The sequence below is a fragment of the Neofelis nebulosa genome, chromosome 14 (assembly GCF_028018385.1).
Source record: "Neofelis nebulosa isolate mNeoNeb1 chromosome 14, mNeoNeb1.pri, whole genome shotgun sequence".
NCBI lineage: Eukaryota > Metazoa > Chordata > Mammalia > Carnivora > Felidae > Neofelis > Neofelis nebulosa.
In genome coordinates this window covers 49,704,559-49,728,165 of record NC_080795.1, presented here as the reverse complement: position 1 = coordinate 49,728,165, position 23,607 = coordinate 49,704,559, and the positions used below count along the sequence as shown (strand labels likewise).

The window sequence follows — 23,607 nt, the reverse complement described above, 5'->3', positions numbered from 1 at the left end:
AAAAAATGTTTTATGTCATCAAGAAATAGTGGGAGGAATATTGATATCACATTCAGAGTAGATCATAAGATTGGGAAAAAATAGGGCAAACAAAATCTTTGGAACACAGAGAAGCTGAAGTTCTGGACAGGGCTCTTGACACCAGTCTTGGGGGCTAGAGGAGACAAGAACAGAGCACGGGGAGTCTTCGCACTGTGGTCAATAAAATAATCATGTCAGCAAGAAGATGCTATCCTTTGCACTAACCGATTTTTATAGGATTTCAGATCATAATTCAAAGAGAGTCCTGTTGTTTCTTGATAAGTACCACAACTGCAGGGACTCTCCCTTTGAGGAGCTACTTCCAGATAATTTTCCTTTTATCCTAGCTAAGGCTCTTATTGGCGCTTGATTTGAATGTTGCACTGTGTAAAAATCTACTAGAGATAATTTTGTGTAGATAGGACTCCTCAAGAGAGTATTGCATGATAAGGTCCACACTTGAGAGGGAGAAGGAAGTGAGGAAAAGCTACAGAAAATTGAAGGCTAATTTAAGATTCAGCCTTGTAAATAATATTCGGCAAATGAAATTCCCACTAGAAAACTCTTCCTTAATTCCTTCAAGGAGAATTAGTTACTGCCCTGTGTGTTCATGAGCTACTTTCCTCATGCTTTTCTCACAGTTTTATCACGTGTGTATCTCTCTCCCCCCCACACACATAATGATCTACCTATCTATCTTGCTAGATTTAAAATCTCTGAGAATAACTGTCTTAATATTTTAGTATGTATCCCCATTATCTAGATCCTTGCCTGGCATATAGTAGCAACTCAATAAATGTTTAATGAGTAAAAATGAATGGAATGGTTGTTTTATCTGGACTGTATCCTAGAGTATTACCTCCAGTATGAAGCATCAAGTCAGAGTATAAAATACTGTGGTAATAGCTGAATAGAGTTTAGTCACCTGACCCTTTATTCTCCATGGTGGGTATAGGCAGTGGTGCACTGACATATGGTTAACAACCAGGTATCCAAGAGTTCTGATTTACAGAGTTTGCTAATTTCTGAGGAACAAATACTCCCACTATGGCTGATTTCAAGTTACTAAATTACCAAGTGCAGATTTGGTGTATACTACCAAGCATGGGGTTTAGAAATACATGCATTGTTTGTATGATTCCCTGAGATTAATCTGGAGACAATGAGTAGGGGCAATAAGATGTCCTATCTGTACAATTACTCATCCAGGGAAATCTTGTGAAAGATGGAACAGCAAAAAGAGCTTAAGGGAAAAAACTGTAATAATAAAAAGAGTAGCCGTTAGCCTATAAGCCAAAACATACCAAGGAGCCAGGTGTCTTTTGGTCTCAGGAAAACTTGTAAGCTTAATAATTTTTCCTGGAGAATTTGTAGAGAAGGAATTATTGCTAGTAGTCAATTATGACTCTCTTAATTTAGAGCTCTGGGGGAGCTCTGTATCTATTAGCAATCAGCTGATCTCATCACCTGTTATTTATTTCCATTAACTTCTCATAAGTTTTAGAAACGGAAATGCCAGTTCTGCAATGAAATTCCAGGTTTACAGATCTCAGGTAGCTACAGAACTCATGTTTTTGCCCTTAACAAATGCATTTATCACTTTCTTCCTCAGAATCCATAACTCTTCACCCATTCTAATCTACTGTTTACTGAAATTGTTCTTAAAAACAAACAAAACGATCAATAATATCCTAATTTACCAGCCGGTAGTGTCTTTAGTTTTCTTCTTGCTTGATTTTGCTGTCACATCTAGTATTATTGAAGCCCTCTCTCCTTCTGAAATGTTTCCATAAATGTCTTCTCAGATACCGTCACTCATGGTTTCTCACCAGTCTCCCTCACTATTCCTATTCCTTCTTAATCTCCTTTGCCAGCTTCATATTCCCTGACCTGATTTTAAATTATATTTTCAACAAACAAATTTTGATTGTTAGCCTTTTCTTTTCACTATGAATATCTCCCCCCCCTCCCCCCAGGATGATCCAATCCATTATCTATGCATTTTCATTACCACATAATGACTAATAAATCCTTATCATCTGCTCTCACTTATCTCCCAAGCTTCAGACCTGTATTTCCAGTTATTTCCGGGGCATTGTGCATATGCTGTTTTGCAGGTACATCAAATTCATGTGGCCAAAACCAAATTTATTCTCTTTCGCCCCAAACCAACTATTCATGTATCTCCCATCTCCTATAATAGGCTCAATATTGAACTAAAACATAGAAAATGTGTAAGTTATCTTTGACTTCTCCTTCTTCAATATTGTCCATTCTAATTAGTCAAGAAATATCACTTACTAATTTTACGGTAACAAATATCTGGATATTTAGCTATTAGAAGTATACGAATGGGTTTCTGGCCTTTCATGTAGGTAACTCAAGTTTACCATACCTATATATTGGTCTCAGTTGCTGCTGAACGCCTACCAATATTCTTTCTCTTTTTTTGTTCTTTACTAAAAGAATCCAGATTTATTTCAGTAGTCCAACAACAAGAACAAAAACAAACAACTTCATTTTCCAGGATTCCTTGTAGCTAGGGTGATCATTTGACTTGGGTCTGGTCACTGTGAGGTAAGCAGGAACCAGGGACTGGGGTTGGAAAGAGCTACTACTTTTCTGATTATAGTGGGCTGACTCAGCTGGGGTGGCCATTTGCTTTTCCCTCTTTTTTTTTTTTTTCTGATTAGAGTTTAAACATGGGCAGAGGGGCGCAGCAGTCATTCTGTGACAGCGAGCATGAATGTCCTACACTAAGAACAGGGAACGGGAAGTTTGGCTCCTTAAACAGCAGTATCAGCCGTGGGCTGCTGTTTGGATTTCTTCAGATTCTCTTGTCAGGCTTTTTTTTGTTACAAACATGTGAATGCAAACCTGAATGGTATACCACTCGTTTTGTTCTGTGTCAGTAAAAATATTTTCAGACTTCATGGAAATGACTAAAGGAACATTCTTTCACTAACAATATTGAGAAAATCTATGATGCCTGAAAATCTATCATCTGATTTTGATGATGAGAAGCAACGTATCATAACGGCCACGGGCTATAGAGTTGAAATACACTGATGTGCAACTGCTCTCCCACTTACTGGTAGCTATGTAATCTTGGGCAAGTCTCTTAACTTCTCTGAGCCTACTGTGAGCTTTAAATGAGATCACAGGTCTTGACACATAGTAAATACTTACCATGATAATAATGAGGCATAGTCTGTGATGAAATTATAGAGGCTCTAGACTATGATAATTCAGTTTTCATCATTTGGCTATCATCTCAAACATTTTGCCTTAACTTATAAAAAAAAAAACTTGAAAAGAGCTGTGAAGTCTTATTATAAATAAGTCCCTAAATCCATATCTCATTTAAAAAATAAGGTATTGTCCTTTGACACCAGGTTGGCTTATTTTACGTAACGTAGGAAAACACCAAACCTGACTTGGAAATTCATGTTTTTTATTCTTGAAACTATTAACCTGGGTTAGTTTTTGTAATTGTGCTTATACTTGGCATCAAGGAAAGTTAAACCAGGGAATGTAACAATCCGTGACCATAACACTAATAATTATTAAAATGTGGATAGTTTTTATGGCTTACAAAGAACTTTCAAATATTTTCTATATTGCTTCCTTAGTCATCTATTTAGATATATCCACATAAAGTAAATGGGTTTTCTTTCTTTTTCAATAACTTTAATGAGTCTTACATTTATTTGTATGCCCTTTATTTATTCAGTAATATCTCAAACAAATGTCACCTGAAATTTCTGCCTCAATTAAGAATATTCTCAAAGTCTGTTTTTCCACACTGTTAAATATATAAATAACAATACCCCATTTTGATATATATAATATTTCATGTATATCCAAGCTGACAGAGAGTAGAACAGAATGCCTGCTGTTAGTGCAAACCAACAAGCCCAGACTTTTCCAAAAGAGAGAAGAGTCAGTGTTAAAGCACTTATACCATCATTGTGACTAAATGCTTTTCCAAACCCTTGGATGAGAAACCTTTAAGATCTAGCTAGAATTAAGAAATATCATAAAGAAATGCTCCTTAGCCACAAGCATCCCTGATACTTGGTCCTTTGTAAATATTTTTAAATATCCCGTGGCTTATTTTTGTAATTTTGAGAGAATATTTATATTGTTTATTAGGATATAAGGTGGAGATATTATAGATGTTGAGTGGCAAGCTAGCATCCCCAAAGCTGCAACAGAAATAAAACATGAGAACATAGCATTAGGACAAAGGTCCTGAGAATGTGAAGTAGGCAGAAACATGACAAAAATGAATGGACTAGGGATATGGAGAAGGCTCCTTTCCAAATAATAATACCTTAGAAAGCATAGAGTAACTCAAGGCTCTTGTATCTAAGAAGATCAGGGCTAAATAATAGCCCGAATAACCACGAAGTGCTGACAAACTTGAAAGGATGTGAGCATCGCCCTGACTTACCAAATTCAGGAATAGGGCAGATATAATTACATTCTGTTGAAAATCTGTAAGAGGCCCACTACTCTGATTCCTTGTGTTAGAAGATAGAGCAGCATTAGTTGGGCTTGCATTAAGACCATATGGGATGAAGGCAACAGTCAAAACATGGTGAGGAATAACATTTACGTCTTGCTTAGACTAGAGCAGTAGCCTCTGAATAGGACTTCTGTCTCTAATCTCCCTTATAAATGCATCTTAAGATGCACTAGATTTAATATCTGTTCATATTGGTGACTTCTTCAAATATCTTCAAAGCCCATGGTTATAATGAAGAACATTCTAGATTTTTAACCGAGTGATCCAAAGCGCTCTGTAACCTAGTCCCTGTCAGCTTATCCATCCTTATCTCCTAATATGTATCGTGACTTGTGTATTTCCATTCTAAGGAACTACTAACTATTCCTTAAACATACAGCTTGTGCTCACATGCGTCTGCAACTTTGCTTCAGCTCTTCCTCTGCCTGACATGTCCTCCACCTCATGGATTATTCTATAACATATTCCCAGGTTTCTCCAAGCCAAATGAGCATTTCTCTCCTAATGCTTCCTTTGCATGGCTAAGTTTTATTATATCAGATAACACAGCCTATTTTGTAAGAGCATCACTTATGTACCTGTGTTTCCCTCATTCAATTATGAACTCCTAGATCGGAATGATTTAGCCTGCTTGCCTCTTTCCTTCCATCCATCCCTCCTTCCTTTGTTTCCTTTCATCCTCTCTTCTTTTTTCATTTCTCCCTCCCTTTCTCCCTTCCTCCATTCACTCAGTCCTTCATTTGATTGCTATTCAATTGATTTTTTTTCTGGAAACTTTTTTTTTCTTTTAACATTGCAGAACCAGATGCCAGAATTACAGCTGACCAGCTTCAGAGAACTATCAGGCATGCAGTTCTGAGTTTTAGAAAAGAGGGAGCTACCAAACGTCCCCTGAGATTACAAAATATGTTCAGACACACAAGGGGACTCGCATAGAGCCACTCTTTGCTTAAGAAAAAAGCCCAGGAAAGTTATTTGATGCTGATACATACTTTTAGTTATTCGTTCATCACTGAGTTATTAAAAAGAAATCACAGTATTTTAAAGTTGAAAGTGACCTCTAAGAGGATATAATCTAGCTTCTTAATTTTGAGAATGAGAAAATTAAAAAACAGTGTCGTGACTAAGTTTATGCAACTTGTTACTACTGAGGTCTTTCTATGTCTTTCCATTAAAAAATGTGTTAACTATAATTTCATGTTCAATGGGGTACCAGGCAAGCATATAGAGAACCTAAGTCATTTCTTTTTTAAATAGTCACAGTTTGAAGTATATATTTTAAAATAAAGACTTTCTTCATTTTCTGAAATTTTTAAAACTCTACCTAAAATGACATGTATAACCAGAATACAAAAACTGTATAAAAATAACAATACAACACTACTTGTAACTATACAACACAACTTGTAGCTATAACTGGATAGATCTTAAACAAACAAAACTTTAAAATAATTAAAAAAACAGTAGCTTGCAAACTAATAAAAAGATAAAGATGTTCTATGTCCTATGGAAATAACCCCTTTACATTCCATTTAAAATCAGGTCATCTTTTGGGGTGGGGCACAAAATGGTAACGGGCTTAAGAAGTAACATGTTCTTATATGACTGGACCTTGAAGACTGTTAGCTTTGCTGTGAGTATGCCTAGTCATGAAAATGACCTGAAAAGGGCCAATCTTAAAATCACAGCCATTTCTTTGTTAGTCAGGAAGCTGTATTGAACTAATAAATTTTTGTTCACCCATGAGAATGAAGTTCACTGTAAGGTTTTTCTATTACCCCTGTGTCACATGTATAATAAATAATAAAAATAACAACCATTACTGGGTGCTCCCATGTGCCACGCTAAGTTCTGTACCCTTTTACACACACTATTTCTACCTCTTGAAGTTATCACCAGGAAAAAGTTCTTTCTCTTATAGGTTAGCTCTATTATTTTCAGACTAAAGTATTTATTTTGCAATCTTTGAAACTGATGAAATAGAAATAATCAAAATTCCATATTTAGGAAAACATTAGTACATTTATTTTGCTAATAAATAATATCCTTCCAACTGAAAAAAAATTACAACTAATTTTTTTGTGTGTTTTGTATTATTATGTAATAAAGCTGTAGACATGTTCAATTAGCCAAATTGAACTGAAATTATAGGTGTAGATAGCTCCATGCTCCCTTAGTTGACTGACTGCCTAATTGACTAAAGGTTTCGAATTGAGGGTCAATTCAAACCTAGTTGTCCGATATTTCACGTGAAGTAATAGGCAAAGATATTACACATATAAATTTATTCTCTAAATCATATTATGCCATAAGTTAATTTAAAAATATATAGATTCAATCTTTTGTGAGAATATATCTAATAGAGAATCCGACACTGATCAGAGATTACTGAATCAATTAGATGAAGGAAATGAAATATAGTATGTCTACTTCAAACCTAATTTAAAATATTAGGCCATGAAATTAAGTGATTTTATTAATTAAGAATGAGGTTGCCTAAAAACCAAATGTTAATACATAGTGTTTTTCAATGCAGCCTTCAAAGTACCAAGTAGCACTTTATAGATTACAAAGTCCCTCAATTTTTACACATAAAAAAGCTGGGCTGTGAAGAACTATTGGGTAGTTTATCCAAAGTCTTATTACATAAGTGGTAGAATAAAAATTAGAGCCCAAATCTTCTAATTTTTTCTCAGCCTTCTTCCTACTATGATTAACTATGGACACAAACCAATAATTAAATGCCCATTAGAAAGTTCGCTTCTGACTGTCATACAAAAACCTACCCATACCTTCTCCCAAAGTTTGTAACTTGTCCTTCCCTTGGTACAAAATATTTGACATTCACCTCCTCTAAAGCTTTTTCCAAACATATGCCTTCCCTGACAGTCTAGCTTTCTCTCAGCACTGATGTCCATATTCATTCATGCAAAAATATTCCTTTGAGTGCTTAAAAGCGTTTGCCACTAGAGAGACTACCAAGATGAAAAAATATAGTCCCCATTCTCAAGAAGATAAAAAATAAGCAAATAATTATCACATAAGGCAGAATATATTTATTTTAAGAGGTGATAAATGCCATGGTTGGTTCAGAAGGTATATACGTTTTCATACTTCTCTGTTGTTTTGAACATTCTTATACATGTAATTTTTTATATGTCAATACTTAATGCTTCTAGATTATATGGAATTTGAGTTGGAAATAATGTTTCTGCCCTATTTATCACCTTTTCTTCCTTCTTTGTTTCCCATATCCTCCTTGATTTCATAAAGCAAGATCTCTCTCCTCTTGGTGACCCGTATCATTGAACCCTTGAATTCCCTGTAAGGTATTCTAGTTAACAAGCCAGCAGCTCTGGAGGCTTGATGAAAGCAAAGGTGAATGAATGAATTTCTTTTTTTCTGGAGGTAAAAGAAAATGTTTCTTCCATGTATTCTTAGGCAATATATAAAAAGAAATTATGCTATTGGCAACAGCAGCTATTGTTCATACACTGACCCTTTTAGCAGCAGGTAGCTGAATACAAGTTACTTAAAATTCTTTTGTCAGTTTTTAGCAACCTTATATTTACTAAAAAGGGAGAAATTATAATTTTTTTCTGTAATTTTATAGTGTTCTATAACATACGAAGTGTTGCCCTAGTTACCTGAAATGAATTCTTCATAATTAAAAAATATCCTCTCCATATTTCTTGGCCTGACATGTGGTGATATAGTAATGGGTGGCAATTAACAAATACATGTAAAGAAAAAAAGACCCACGGCTTGAATGTCAAAACCAAATTATGGTCGAGGAAACCATATTTAAATTTAAATGTGGTTTTATCACTAAGCAAAATAATTTAAAAACTGAACTTGCAAGCACAAAAAATATTTCAGCTCCTAGGATATGACAAGGTAGTTGGAGAAAGAGAAAAAGTAACAAAATTTCAGCAGTTTTAAAGTTTGAAATGAAGTAGCTATAGTTACTTGCTTTAAAATCTCTATTCATATTATAACCAAATACACTTTTATAAGGCAGTAAAAGTTATTTTAAAAGACCATTAATTGTTTGTTAGAAATATGTTGTGCTTGAACTGTGTATCCGCCAAATTCACATATCGTAGTCCTAATTCCTCGTACCTCAGAATGTGACTGTACTTGTAGATAGGGCCTTTAAAGAAGGAAGTAAGGTAACATGAGGTCTATGGGCGGGTCCTAAGCCAATTCACAGAGAAATGACCTTGTGAACACACAGCAAGAAGATAGCCATCTGTAGCCAAGGACGGTCTCAGAATAAACCAAACCTGTCAACACTTTGATCTTAGACCCCAAGCCTCCGGAACGGCGAGAAAATTAATTTCTTTTGTTTAAGCTACCTAGTCTGTGGCATTCGGTTGTGGCAGTCTTAGCAAACTAATACAAGATGTTGAAGAAAAAAGGTACCTAAAGTTGGAAACTTTAGAATTCAAAGATTACTCACACATAAAAACACCAAATTTCTAAAATTCCACTAAAATTATTTACCATTAAGTTTTTAAGTATGGATCTTTTACTTAAAGTGAAGTATATTTGTATTTATGAGACAAGGAAGAAATGAATAGCTATTGCTTCCATCAGTTAAAATATGGAGAAGAGAAATTGTCCTTTGCCTCACCTCTAGGGTGTGTGTGTGTGTGTGTGTGTGTGTGTGTGTGTGCAGATATAGATAAATTCGTGTGCAAAAATAATTTTCTCTCTCTCTCTTTAAATTAAAGTTGAAGTACATCCAGTTTGCTAGAGAATAGAAATGGCAAGAAAAATAATTTTGGATAAAGATTTGACTAAACTGGTAAAAATAATACAACCCTAATCAATTTTTAGACTTTTAAAATTATCCTTAATCTTTATACTTTAGCTCCCTTTCCACCCATATATTTTTAGGATTACCTTAAAGATATGCTTAGCTGTACCTAGTAGATTGTTGATGGCAACAAATATAGACCTGAGCCCCGAAGGGCTTTGGTAAGAGCAAGTTATCTGCTGGAAATGATTCTTCTTTTTCTTCTTCTTCCCCACTATCATCATCATCATCATCATCACCACCACCATCATCATATCACAGCTAACATTTACGTATTCCTTACTACATTCCAAACTCTGTTTGAGAGCTATACATATACATAAATAGATTTAATCTTGAAAGCAATCCTATGAGGTAGGTACTATATTTTAGCACATCTTCCAGAATAAGAAACCTAGGGACAAGGATGTTAACTAACATGCCCAAGGTCACTCAGATATTGACAGGTAGGATTTGAACCCAGGCAGTTTGGTTTGAGAGTCCACATTTTTAATACTACTCTGCAGTCTATATTTAATCATAGTCACTAAAAACAAATTGCAGACTGACTAACAAAACTGGCTATGTATCTCTATTACTGTAATCAAGTCTTCAAAAGTTGTGCTGTAAACATGGCTGCTACTGTGGTTATGAATAATGCACACCAATGGCAAGAAGGTATACTTCCAATGGCCTCTTCTCCCATGAAGATATATTGATCATCCATTCCTTTATTTATCTCACAGATAAAGAAGAAATTACATAAATGTATATAGAAAAATTTTTCATTAGTTTTAAATTCTATTTGGTGGATGTAATAGAATATAGATGAGAAATCTACCTTCACTGGCATGAATAAGAAAATATGGAAGAGGCAAAAGAGAATATAAAGGCTTTTAAAATATGATTTTTCTCTAGTTCCTTTTTCATTTCAATTTCCAACTCTCTTTTCATTAGGCTTATATAGCCATTTGTCAAGTTTGTAGGTGAGACTGAAGTTGTTTCAATCTGGCCTTGATAAGACTACCAGTAATATCTCTTGTGCTTCAGGGGCCGTATTATATGGCTGCTCTTACTTACTAGCTTAATAACCTATATTTTAAAAGCTAGTTTTATCTCTCTTTATAAATATACTTTTGATAAAGGAACAACCAGAGACTGACTGCAGACAAGTACACAGCAGGTGACTAATAAAAGGCTTGGAAGCTGTCTGGCTCCAAGACAAGCAGCCTGACAGTCCAGAAGGGTTATGGCCTGGTTTGGGGCCAGAAAGCAATCTAAAGTATGCAGAACTCGGGACAGAAGTCACCCCAACTGGGGAAGGAGAGGAGAGAATGTTAAGAAGTGACAACTGCACCCACACTCTGACTTTCTCAGAACCTTGGTGGCAAAGTTTGGAAGCTTGGTAGTAAGAATGCTTCCGGGTAACGTGACTTGTCTCTCTTTTCCTCCTATGCTCCCATATGAGCAACTTCACTTAATTCCAGGAGTTTCTCTTGGGATTTTGCTACAGATCTTGAAGCTAGCTGACTGCAGGGTTATAAAGAAATGAAGGCAACACAGCAGAATAGAAGGGTAGAGAAAGGGGGTGTTGCACTGAAGAAATCCAGATGCAGCCACTGGCATTCCTGCCGTGTTATCTTCATCAGTGAGTGGTAAGATTTCTTGACCTGGCCAGGGATGGAGACCACAGATAGGGGACCTTAATTCTGATTTTTAAAGATGAAGCCATTCTGTCAGATATTTGGCTGGACGAAGCCTATCAGAGTTTCCTGAAAATCTGAATCCTACCTCTGTGTACAAAGTAATAAACTGCTTCTTCCAAGAAAGGAAGCTTTATTACTTCCTCTGGGACATTTTAACTTCCTCCGTGAGGGCCTTGCAGAGTAGAGACTGAGTTACTGAGATCACTCCTATTGGAATTTTTCTGCTCTATTCGTCAGAGGATCCCACCTCACTCACACCAGCACAGCGGGGTCTGTTTCATGTGAGTACCAGGTTCCGGATGCTTCAGCAGCAATCCCTCCAGTGGGCACAAAGCCTACTTCAGCTGTTCTGTTGCTGGCCTGTGTTATATGCTGCTAGCTTTTTCTGCTTAGGCCAAAAAATTTTCCCAAACATTTTATTTCAATCACTGCTATAAAATAAGCCTCCATTTCTTCGTTTCTCCTAAATATATGTATTTTCAAGCATTTGCTTAGTAATTTGTACGAGCCCACCTATCCATGTTTACAATTTTACTTTTTATAAATGTAGTCTTTCAGTATTCAGATTAAGGAGCAGCGAAACGGCCAGGCCTACATGTGTGCCCGTTAACTGCTTTCCAAGGGCCAGGCTCATTTAACATCAACCCTGATAACCTAATTTCTTCATTTCAGCAATTTAGTTTGTAATTTCTCACCACACATCATGTTTCAACCTCTTGGTTTTTTTTTTTTTAATCCATATCCCTTGAAGATTCATAAATTCTTTCCCCCTAAATTGAATTTTTCCTTTTAGATTTCTGATGCTTGAATTCTCTGAGAATAAAAGGAACATTCAATGACCTCTGAGTTGCCCTAAAATCCTTTTCATTAGCTCAATTATTTCTTCACCGTTTCGTTCTGCCCTTGTCATATTAATTTCTCATGCCCATGATTACATTTGCTGTTGTTATTGTGAAAATTAAAGCAAATATTATCTGCACCACTTATTCCGCACTTCACTAAATGCTAAGCCATTTCTATACATCATCTCTTTTCATCCCAATCATGACCCTCTGAAAGAGATCCCAAAGCCTGGTTTAACAGATGAAAAACTGAGAATAAGCGGTTAACCTACCCAAAGGCACCCAGGGGGAGTTTGCTTGAGTCCAGGCAGTGTTCTCACCTGCCGCACTACACTCCTTTACTGCTGTCACTTTGATGACACTGGAGTCTCTAAGTACTCCTGTTTATAAACGTCCAGCTTATAAACAGCCCATATGTAGCCACTCCTAACCTGCCCCAACCTGTCTCCCTTTTCTGGTGTCCCTATTGCCTGGGTCTTGAAAGTCCATTTAAAACACTTAAGGCTGGCACTGAATATGTATTCTCAGCTCAGAGAAGAGAATAAAGTCTAATAAAGGGAATGGTTTAGTTAACAGTGGTGACGTATTTGTCAAAAATACTTGGTTTTTAACTGAGTTTTTTTTTTTACATTGTTATTGCCTGCAATTCCATCAATGTGAGTTTTAGTTGTATTTAAAGGTTTTTTAAAATGACACTATTTTGGCATTGTCTTATTCATATTATAACGTAAATTACTTTAGTTGGATTGCTTTCCTTGTGATGGGCCTCTTTGAAATTGGCGAATGGGTCCTTAAAGGACAAAACTGCTGGGAACAAAGCGACAAGTACGAGGATCAGGTGTGCAAAATGAACGGAGAAAAACTCTTCTCCTTTCTACATTGTCAGAAAAACTCTTCTCCTTTCTACATTGTCCCCTGCTCCCAGAACACTAACTTAGTGTATTAGATTAAGAGTTAAATGGATTAATATAGACCTCTGCTCCACATTTGAAAAGTTCTGCACACTATGTGGCCTATATTACCTAATTCTAGGGAGATAAATAAGGAAACAGAAAATGATAATATGGTTTTATATACAGCAGTTATGCTGTAATAAAAATATTTTGTGATAATTTTGTGAAAACATTACTATTTTAAAAAGAGCATCATTTCTCCAGAGTTGAGCTCCAAATAAATACTGTACCAATGAACTGCATAGCATTCTCTATTGAAATGTTAGGGGCTACCCTTTCAAAAAATATCTTCTGAGATCATTTAAAAATAATAAATATGGCTAATTAAAAAAATAAACATTATTACTTAAATAAACATCAAACTCTACATATTAATTTTCATATACATATATATACACATCGTTTGGCCTCAGTATTATTGAGAGTATTCTATGTATTTTAAAAAATCATCTATATTCTTTCCTAAAGTATATTGGGAGATAAATAAAACAAACGGGTGTCAGTGGAAGACATGTTTCTACAAGTTTTAATATCTTATTTTATTAGGACTACATGCCTTGGTATTTGGATTCTATAAAATGAATAAATGAGAGATTAGAGTAGAAGAGATGCCACAAAAGAAAAAGTGTATCTCTTTAGCCCTAAGAAGAAATACAACAAAGTCTGGGAAGACACAGATACCATTTCTGACATCAAGTTGAAAAGGTTAGGGATGTGTCTGAAGTACTATATCACTACAAAACTATTTTCCATGAAATCCACTGAACCTATTTGAAGTTATTCATATTTTTATTTTAGAAAAAAAATTACAGAAGTTTAGGGCCTGCTGAGTAAAGGCAAGGCTATTTTTATTTGTCTTGAATTTACCTTTCTCTGGCTTTAGGCCTATGTCATTTCTAGCACACCAGAATTCCATGATGAACAATTCTACATGCACCATGTGAGTATTCATGTAATTTGAGGAAGAGCTTGGTGGTTTGGAGGATGATGCTGATGTAGGAATCTCTGCCTCGTCTAGGTTATACTAGACCTAGGAACTAGGCCTAGTTTCTAGTTTCGGGGGAAACTAGAAACCTGTGCTACCTACCACATATGCATATCCAACCTAGCCAGTTACGCTTTACTTAGTAAGTCTTGACTTTACCAAAGAATGGAGTATAATGGAGAGAAACTGAAGGTTAAGTAGGTAAGGATAAAATAAACCTAATGTATAAAAATCCTAACAGCTCTTCTCTAATATACAGACATAGACCACAAGTATTGCATGATTGCAACGATTACATTACTGAGTCACAGAACATGTAATAATTAAATGTCATAAGTTTTGCTATTTTCGTTCTCTTATAAAATCTTAAATAGCTACATCAGAGAAAAGTCTTTTCATGACTTTGACCATGAGTGATATCATGAACCTAAAAATGTTTTGAAAATATAAAGGCAGTGAAGGAGAAGAGTCTCCCTCAGTAGATCTCATACCTCAACTTATTCCCAAAAAGGAGCTCAAAAGGATTCTCAATAAAAAACCTTTTGAGCTCCTTACAAGAGCTCATGGGTATGTATTTTGTTCTAACCACTCTTTAATAAACCAGATTCAACTAAAATACTATGAAATTGAAAAAAATTCCTAGGTATGGGAAAACCACAGCTATTCTCCCTAAACATTTTGAGGGTGTTGGGGCCTTTTAGATTTTATAAAATAAAAAATTCTAAAAGATTAGTTCTTTAGATCATTGAAGATTTTCATTTCTTTAATCTCCTATGTTATATAGTGATTTTTTAATAAGGCAATTTCTATCCCTAAAAGTTGAAATATAAACACATTATAAATTTTAGCATAATAATAATCATGGGGCCATTGCATTATATGTTCGTGTCTAACTAATGTGCATTCAGAAGTTGAAGAAAACCTGATGGTTTCATATGATTAATTGATTATCTTACAACTTTTAAAAAGAAAAATGTCTTGCCTTTGAATGGTAATCTTGCTCCAGTCTGGGGTCTGATCCGGCTACCTGTTTGTATTTGTTAATTTTCATTTGGCGATTTCTCTCGTCTATATCCATAGCACCTATCGAGTAGAAAAAAACCCATAAAATTAATGTTCAGTTCTTATTTCTGAGCCCCACTTACAGGATGTATAATAGAAGAAATGCTAGGCTGATATATCACTTTCATTCAAGGTAGTACGTACAAATTAAATGTCATCTATTATTTCTTGAGTTTATTAAAAGTATTCAATTTGGTGAACAAAAGCATGATGACTAAATATGTAAGAAAAAAAGTTTTAATCTGAGTAAGATGTAAATGAGTTTTAACAGAACAACAAATCTCAACTAGAGAGAAAACACTTTCTGGTACATGTACGCCCAGGAGAATATATTTGATAACACATAAACTTGACAGCAATAATACTGTAAAACTTTAGCCTATAATTCATCAGGGTTTGCTTTATTTACTGAAAAATAGTTGTAAGTCTAATTGGTTTCAAATACAATTTTACAGTTGTGTTTAGAAACCATTATCATAAAACTAGCACATGTGTGAAAGCAGGTTGCCCCAGCTTGTATGGATCTTTTGAACTTGAATTTTCTAGAACCAGGGCCAAGAAAGAAGCACTCGGAATAATACTCCTGAGAACATACCATGCCAGTAAAGACACTGAAATCATTTCAGAAAAAAACAAAACAAAACAAAACAAAACATGGAAGGAGGTGAGAAAGTGAGATGGTAAGCCTATTATAAAATAAGATTAATACTCTCTATAACAGGTCCTACCTACAAACACATCAATTATAGGTATCAAGAGGGTCTTTAAAAACTTTGCTTAGAACAAGAACTAAATTCAGTTAGCAAATCTTAGCAAACATGAAAAAATGTTTTTAAGGTATATTTATAACTTTAATCAAAGAGATTTTATAGGAAAATTCCATTTCTCATAAATATGCATAATGGAAAAACAAAATCTCAATTGCATACTACAAATATACAAACTGGGAAAAATAATCACAGCTTACTGGGCTCAAGTGGGTATCTACAACAAAATGTTGTCATGTAAATTCATAACCACTGAGTGTGGGTAGAAATGTAAGCATACACATATATGCCCTTCGCTTAACATCATAACTTTTTAGAAACCGCAAGTTAAGATCTCTAGACAAAAGTGTTCCCATTCAAAAATAAGTATTTTAGTAGTCATCCTGAAAACAATGTCATTGTATATCAGATAATTCTCGTTAGTGACAAATTCTGAGTAAAAATCTGTTAATTAAAATAAGATTTAAAAAAGGAAAAAATTCCAAAAAGGAGTATGAAAATCTTGAATAAAAGAATGTATCTTGAATAAAAGAGTCTATATTCCATGACCTCTAAGTACAACAGAAAATTTAAGTCAACTATTCAATAAAGTGAGCCAAATTATTCTTTTTAAGAGTCTTGTTTTAATAATGATTTGAGTGATTAATTCTGTGCCAAATTATAAAATAGGGGATGAGGGTGTTGGGAATGTTAATATAAATTGAATAAAACATAAAATCAAGTGAGTGCTTCCATGATACGAATGTGAAATACAGTCAAGTATAAATGTCTACTTGTCTATTAAAATACAACATTGGAATTATTTGTACCTCCAGAGATATTCTCAGGAAAACATGTTTATTTTCTTCAAGGGCAAGGGAACAAAAAAAGCTATCCCTGCATCAAAGAAATGTGTACTTAAAGAATATTAATTAACTAAATTGAGTGGGAAGTTCTTTTAAAAAGTTTCATTTTGATATCATAGTAGCAAGATACTATATTAATTCGAACAGCACCAATAGACAAAGAAGTTAAAACACATTTTATATATACATATATAAATTTATGTAACATACATATAGATATATATACACATACACACATACATATGCATTTTCTAATATTTAGACTATTTTCTGGACATCAGCCTCCTATGAAGCTACATTAAATTCTTTCTAATTCCTAGGTAGTCATGTGATATATACTGGCAGAAGTTGACGGGAACTTGTTCTGTAAATGGGCCCGATAATAAATATCTTAGGCTTTGCAGACCGTATGTTTTCTGCCACAACTCTGCCATTGTAACATGAAAGCAGGTATAGAGTGTGCATACACAAATGAGTGGCAATGTTCTATTAAAACCTTATTTACAAAGCAGGCAGCGGGCCAGATATGGTCTGTGGGCAATGGTTTGCTGATCCCTGCATTAAAGCATAATGTGTTTTTATTAAAATAACAAACAAAAAAACCCCACACTGATTTAATATTGCTTTGCAAAAGAGCCTTTCTCCTCAGTAATGGTTTAAAGATTTTGTAGAATCAGGTTTATGGAACATCACTTATATTTAACAGATCATTGGGGGGCCTAAGAAGAATATTAATCTGTATTTGCTCTAAGTAAACAAAGATGCAAATAGAGTGATATAATTATTTAAGTATGTTATCAACTAAATTCCAATCTCAAACACATCTTTCATCTCCAGACTCAATTATCATCTATAGACAGTCCTTAAACGAAAAAAAATTTTTGTTAGAGCCTTAACTAATGATCTCTCAAGTGACTATCTTAGTGGATATACAGTCAACAAACTTGTATAAATATACGTTTAGCTTAGAACTTTAAATTCTCCCAGGAGGCTAATCCTTAGGACAAACCACACATTTCTCTCTCCAAAACTATTTGGCTCAGGGGCGCCTGGGTGGCTCAGTCGGTTAAGCGTCCGACTTCGGCTCAGGTCACGATCTCACAGTCTGTGAGTTCGAGCCCCGCGTCGGGCTCTGGGCTGATGGCTTGGAGCCTGGAGCCTCCTTCCGATTCTGTGTCTCCCTCTCTCTCTGCCCCTCCCCCGTTCATGCTCTGTCTCTCTCTGTCTCAAAAATAAATAATAAAACGTTAAAAAAAATTAAAAAAAAAAACAAAACTATTTGGCTCATGTGAAGTATTCCATTCCTTTTCTACATTTTTATCGACCTATTCTCATAAGATAAACACTTCACAAACAATAATATCCTTAGAGAGAAAAGTATCCTACTGGTAAAGAGCTCCATTATAGGAAATAGAAAACTGTCTTCTATTGAAACTTCCCAAATAATTAATTACAATGTGATAAAGGGCCGCTTTAACAAATCTAATTGATTTTCATGAAATACATAGAGATATAATAAATGTAATCTGAACATAAAATTTTATCTGAGACAATTTTTGAAGTTAAAGAAGTGTATTATACGTATAGTAGAAACATATTTTTTAAAAATTAAGTATATTTTGCCAAACTATTAAGGAAAGGAAAAAATTACTTTTGGTAACTATCGCATTGAATCCTAGTTTACAAGACTTTTCTTGTGAGAAAATACAAGGTTGAAGAGGCACAAAACGAAACAAAATTACAGACTATAATGGTGACAATGACAGAATTCACGTATTCCAAACGAACAAAGCTTAAAGGGCCAAATTCACGTAATCTCTAAGTGCTAAACTCAGCATTTAGGTATGTACCAAATGAATGCAATAAAGAAAAAGGTATGATCAGTGTATGTAGCTATTTGCTTACTTCTAGGTGACAATTGCACAGGAGAAAGCATGGTTACATGTGTCTATTTTCTACTTTCAGTAGGGTAGACTATAAAAACAACTTATTGATACCTTTTTAGTCAGAAGAATAAGAATAGACATTGTTAAAAATGGCTACGTAAGATATAATGAGATAAATAAGAATAAATAAAAATATATATGAGATAAATGAGAAATGTAGTATTTTGTTGTATTATTTTATTTTCTTTTAAAAAAAATTTTTTAACGTTTATTTATTTTTGAGACAGAGAGAGACAGAGCATGAACGGGGGAGGGTCAGAGAGAGAGAGGGAGACACAGAATCCGAAACGGGCTCCAGGCTCTGAGCTGTCAGCACAGAGCCCGATGCGGGGCTCGAACTCACGGGCTGTGAGATCATGACCTGAGCCGAAGTCGGCCACTTAACCAACTGAGCCACCCAGGCGCCCCTATATTATTTTATTTTCAAAGGCAGAGTAATTAAAAAAAAATTGTCCCTGATTTTACTGAATATTTTAACTGTTCTTTCAATATCGGCTAACTGTGAAGAAACTTATTTTTCAGATTGACAGTCATTGACAGCTATTGACAAAAAAACTGATGGTCATTTATAGGAATGTTTTCCAAAGTACCTGATGTACAATGATAAAAAGTAAACTGTTTCAAAATACTACATATTTGGCGCTATGCATCAAAAGGCTTTACAATGGTCATGTTTTTGAACCTGAAATTTCACTTCCCAGGGTTGTTCCTAAAGACATAAATCAATGTGCAGGATGTACATACAGGTATATTTACTGCCACATTGCTTGAAAATTGTAAAGGCCTGGGAGAAGAAACTCTAGGTGTCCGACTATAGGGGTTAGTGAACTGCACTCGTGGTGTATCTATAAGATAAACGCATCCATGAAGTAGTGCATGTGATGTGCATGTGCATTCACGTCCGTAAATATAAAGACACTGCAATTAGTAATTATAAAACATTAAATGGTAATATAGTACTATAGTTTCTGAATTATAATCTAAAAAACTATATATATATTCATAAAAATATATATGCACATAACCTATACAAAAGACAAAGGGATAAGGGGAAAAAATGAAGATTTCTATACCAGAATGTTAGCAGTTATCCCTGTTTATTGAAATTAAGTGCTATTGTTTTCTTATTGGGGTTAATATGTAGTTTATAAAATGTCTACATGGCTATACACTATACAGGATAAAATACTTTAAAAAACACACGGCATCATATTTTTGTGAAAAAGGACAAATTATTCAGTTTGAAAACCTATGGTTTTGTAATGATTTGATAAAAATGCTTTGGAAACAAATGTTAAATAATTTTTTTAATGTAAATATACAGCCATTCATTGCTAAATTTATCTTAGGGATATATATTTATTTTTTAAATAAAAGCATTTGGGTTGTTATTTAACACTGGAACAAGTTACATTTTAAAAGTATGCAAATAAATATGGGGATAAAAATGATAAATTATGTACTAAATTATTTCTGCATCAGTACTGGGGCCAATGGAAGCATTTTGTTTTAAAGTGTAAACAATCTTTTTTTAAGTTTTCATTTAAATTCCAGTGAGGTAACACACAGTGTAATATGAATTTCAGGTACACAATATAGTGATAACACTTTCATACAACATCCGGTGCTCATCACAAGTGCCCTCCTTAATCCCCATACCCTACTTCACCCAACCATCAGTTTGTTCTCTATACTTAGGTGTTTGTTTCTTGGTTTGTCTCTTTTTCCCTTTGCTTGAACACACTTAAGCTTAAACTGAGTAGTTAAGATATACAAGTTTTGAGGAATACTTATTTCCAAATAAATCAATTCTGAAGAAGTTTCTACTGTGGTTACTAGGAGTTAACACATTGGGAATGAAAGATATAATTTGATTTGGTTTATAATGTGTTTGCTTATAAAATGATCTTCTTTTTCATTCCTAAGAATGTAGGAAAACTGAACTCCATATATGCCTAAGTCAAACTTGGAATTAACTGAAACATAAAGACTCTAGAAACTTACAAAACTGTTGTACTACCTTGAGGCTCATAGGCTTTTAAATTACGTTCTAAACCTTAACAATCTATTTTGGATATCTAGGTTACCTGCTACTGTATGTATCTGTCTGCTGTTTCTCTGCTACCTCTCTGCCATATTCATTAAATAACACTTCAAAGGAGATGCTATAGCAAACTGCACAGACTCCTTTTCCTATAGTCAAAAGAAAGGGACATTTAGACTACTTTCGGACATACGTTATTAAGAGTGACCTAGTGATACGAGGAAACAGAGCATATCTGGTTTTGACATCTAAATTCAGTAAATAGACTTACTGAGGTTTTATCACTCAGATGACTTGGATTTTAGCACCATTTTAGGTTTCAACATTTAAAATCAGGATATGGTTGGGCTACAGGGGAAGGTCACGGTTTTGTGCATGGAGAGTGCAGTGCAGATAACCATCACAGGGTTGATGGGGCTTTGCAACTGTCCAGATTTAGGGTGATGGGTGTATTTACGCTATACAGGAATGAATCTAAAATCTTAAAAACAGCACTGGTTTAAAAGATAAGAAGAGAAAATACTTGGGTTTAAGTGTTAATTTCACAAGCCTTCTAACTGTAAGTACCTAATTTACCTTTCCGGATATAAAATTCACTTTCTGTAAAATTAATTGTTTGGGACCGGATACTCTCTCTGATTCTTTCTGCTATGTAACTATCTGGTTGGTTAATTATGAGGCCAAAATAATGTTTAAGTGTTTGTTCTTTTATATTATCATATCTATTTCATTAATATAAATAGGGTATATTTATATTATATCTAGAAATATATATTTCTGGAATGTATTTCTAGAAGTATTATACCTGGTCTAGAAATTCCTACTCTGTTTGCCCTGGCATTGCATTTATTCAAATTTACAGTGTGTGTGTGTGTGTGTGTGTGTGTGTGTGTGTGTGTGTGTGTGTCTAAGGAGACAGGGACAGAAAGGAGATGAAGGAAGAATAGAGGGTAGGAGAAAGACAACGAAAGAGGAAGGGAGGAAAGAAGGTGGGAGGAGATTGAGAGAGAAAGAGACAGAGAGAGCACTCTAAGAGCAAGCCTGGGAAAGAGAGATAGACACAAACTGTATTGAAAAGTTCATTAAACCAGAGAATTTGCCCAGCAAAAAGAATCATAAGGATGATCTAATCTAGGAGGCTAGGAGGATCTTTCAGACAAGATCAAGTGCTATTGTTTTACTGTATGTTTCCCCCACGTATACTGACATGTTTAAAAGAAAATATTAGTAACTTTCTATCAACTTAGTTATTTTTAACTTGTTAGTCATAATTACTGTATCTTTGAAAAAACAAGATACACTTTAAAGGAGAAACTAAATTTTTAAGTAAAAGTCCCTTGGAGAAGGAATACAATGGTTATTGTTAATATTGTTTCTAAGAGAAAGTGCAATAACCACTGATAAAAGATACAAATGTGATAGGGCTCCTGGGTGGCTCAGTTGGTTAAGCGTCTGATTCTTGGTCTCAGCTCAGGTCAGGATCAAACCCCCGACTGGACTCTGTGCTCACGGTGTAGAGCCTGCTTGTAATTCTCCCTCCCTCTCTCTCTGCACCCCCCCCACCAATCACTCTCTCTCTGTCTCTCTCAAAATAAACTCTTTTTTTAAAAAAGATACAAACATGAGTCGGATTCATTGGATTAATATACTATTCCCTATATGTGTTAAGCCCTTTAAATATTCTGCCATCTTCCTGATGGATAAAATCTACATTAAGGAAGAGATAACCCACAGAGTAACACATATTATTGCCCTGTGTAGATGACTTATCCCCATCTTATTATATTTGGGTATGACATATTATGAAAGACCACTGTGTCCCACATCTGGGGCCTAATTAACGTAAGTCATGAGATATTTCAACTGCATCCACTCTTATGCATATCACAGACAGCATGGACTGTTTGAGAGGAGCATAATAAAGAAATTTAAATGCAACTTTGCATTTATGTTCATTTAGAAATAAATGTTTAAGTATACTAAGAAATATTGAGAGGGGCACCTGGGTGCCTCAGCAGGTAAGGGTCTGACTCTTCGCTTCAGCTCAGGTCATGATCTCACAGTTTGTGAGACAGAGCTCCATGTGAGGCTCTGCACTGAGAGCACAGAGCCTGCTTGGGATTCTCTCCCTCCATACATACACACAATGGAATATTTCTCAGCCATAAAAAAGAATGAAATCTTGCCATTTGCAACAATGATGGAGCCAGAGAGTATAATGCTAAGCAAATTAAGTCAGAGAAAGGCAAATGCCATATGATTTCACCCCTATGTGGAATTTACGAAACAAAACAAAATGACATAGGGGGGAAATAGAGAGAGGCAAATCATAAAGCAGACTCTTAACTATAGAGAACAAACTGATGGTTACCACAGAAGAGGAGGGTTATGGGTTAAATAGGTGATGGGGGTTAAGGAGTATACTTGTTGTGATGAGCACTGGATATTGTAGGAAAAGTATTAAATCACTATATTGTATACCTGAAACTCAGATTTACAGTGTATGTTAACCTACTGGAATTTAAATAAAAGCTTAAAAAATAAATTATACTTACTATGGCATTAAAATGATAACATACATATTTTTAAGGTAACGAAAATGTTTTACCTTCTTAAGTCAGGGCAACAAAGAGGCAGATAAGGGGTGATACGTCATTCAAAGTGGAATTCTTTTATAAAGTTGAGATTCTTAAAAGGATCCAAACACATGTGATCGTATCCCCTAAACTATAATGAAAGGAATAATGAACTTCCTATTCTCCAAGAACAGCAGAATCAGAAAGGGGTTATTACCAAATGGAGAGAGGAGTGACATAAACAGGGCCAAATTTCCAAGAGTAAAACAGATGTCAATTGTTAGGTATAATATTTCACTTCATATTTTCAATGATGGTATGCATAAAAGTTGTTAAATCCTTACATTTCCTTTAGAGATAACAACATGTTGCCAACAACAAGCAAGCCAAGGAAGATTAAATTGTGCTTGGAAAATTTAACTGAGTAGAGAAAAAGAAAAATGTTTATATTTAAATTTTTAAAAATTACTAAAATCAATGAAATTATGATTGCAAACTGCAAATGTGACATACGCTTCCAATATAAGA

At 34.7% G+C, this 23,607-nt stretch overlaps 1 protein-coding gene across 49 annotated transcripts in view; it reads right to left on the bottom strand.

Annotated features, from left to right (window-relative positions):
• The window catches only part of RIMS2 (regulating synaptic membrane exocytosis 2), a 612,947-nt gene that overhangs the window by 139,359 nt on the left and 449,981 nt on the right, over positions 1-23,607 (bottom strand). For 37 of the 49 annotated variants that reach the window (XM_058698768.1, XM_058698770.1, XM_058698807.1 and 34 more), the window contains one exon: positions 14,822-14,922. The exons of the other annotated variants lie outside the window; for them this stretch is intronic. In XM_058698768.1, the coding sequence (XP_058554751.1) occupies positions 14,822-14,922 (101 nt within the window). The remainder of the gene's footprint in view (positions 1-14,821; positions 14,923-23,607) is intronic. 49 annotated transcript variants of the gene reach the window in all.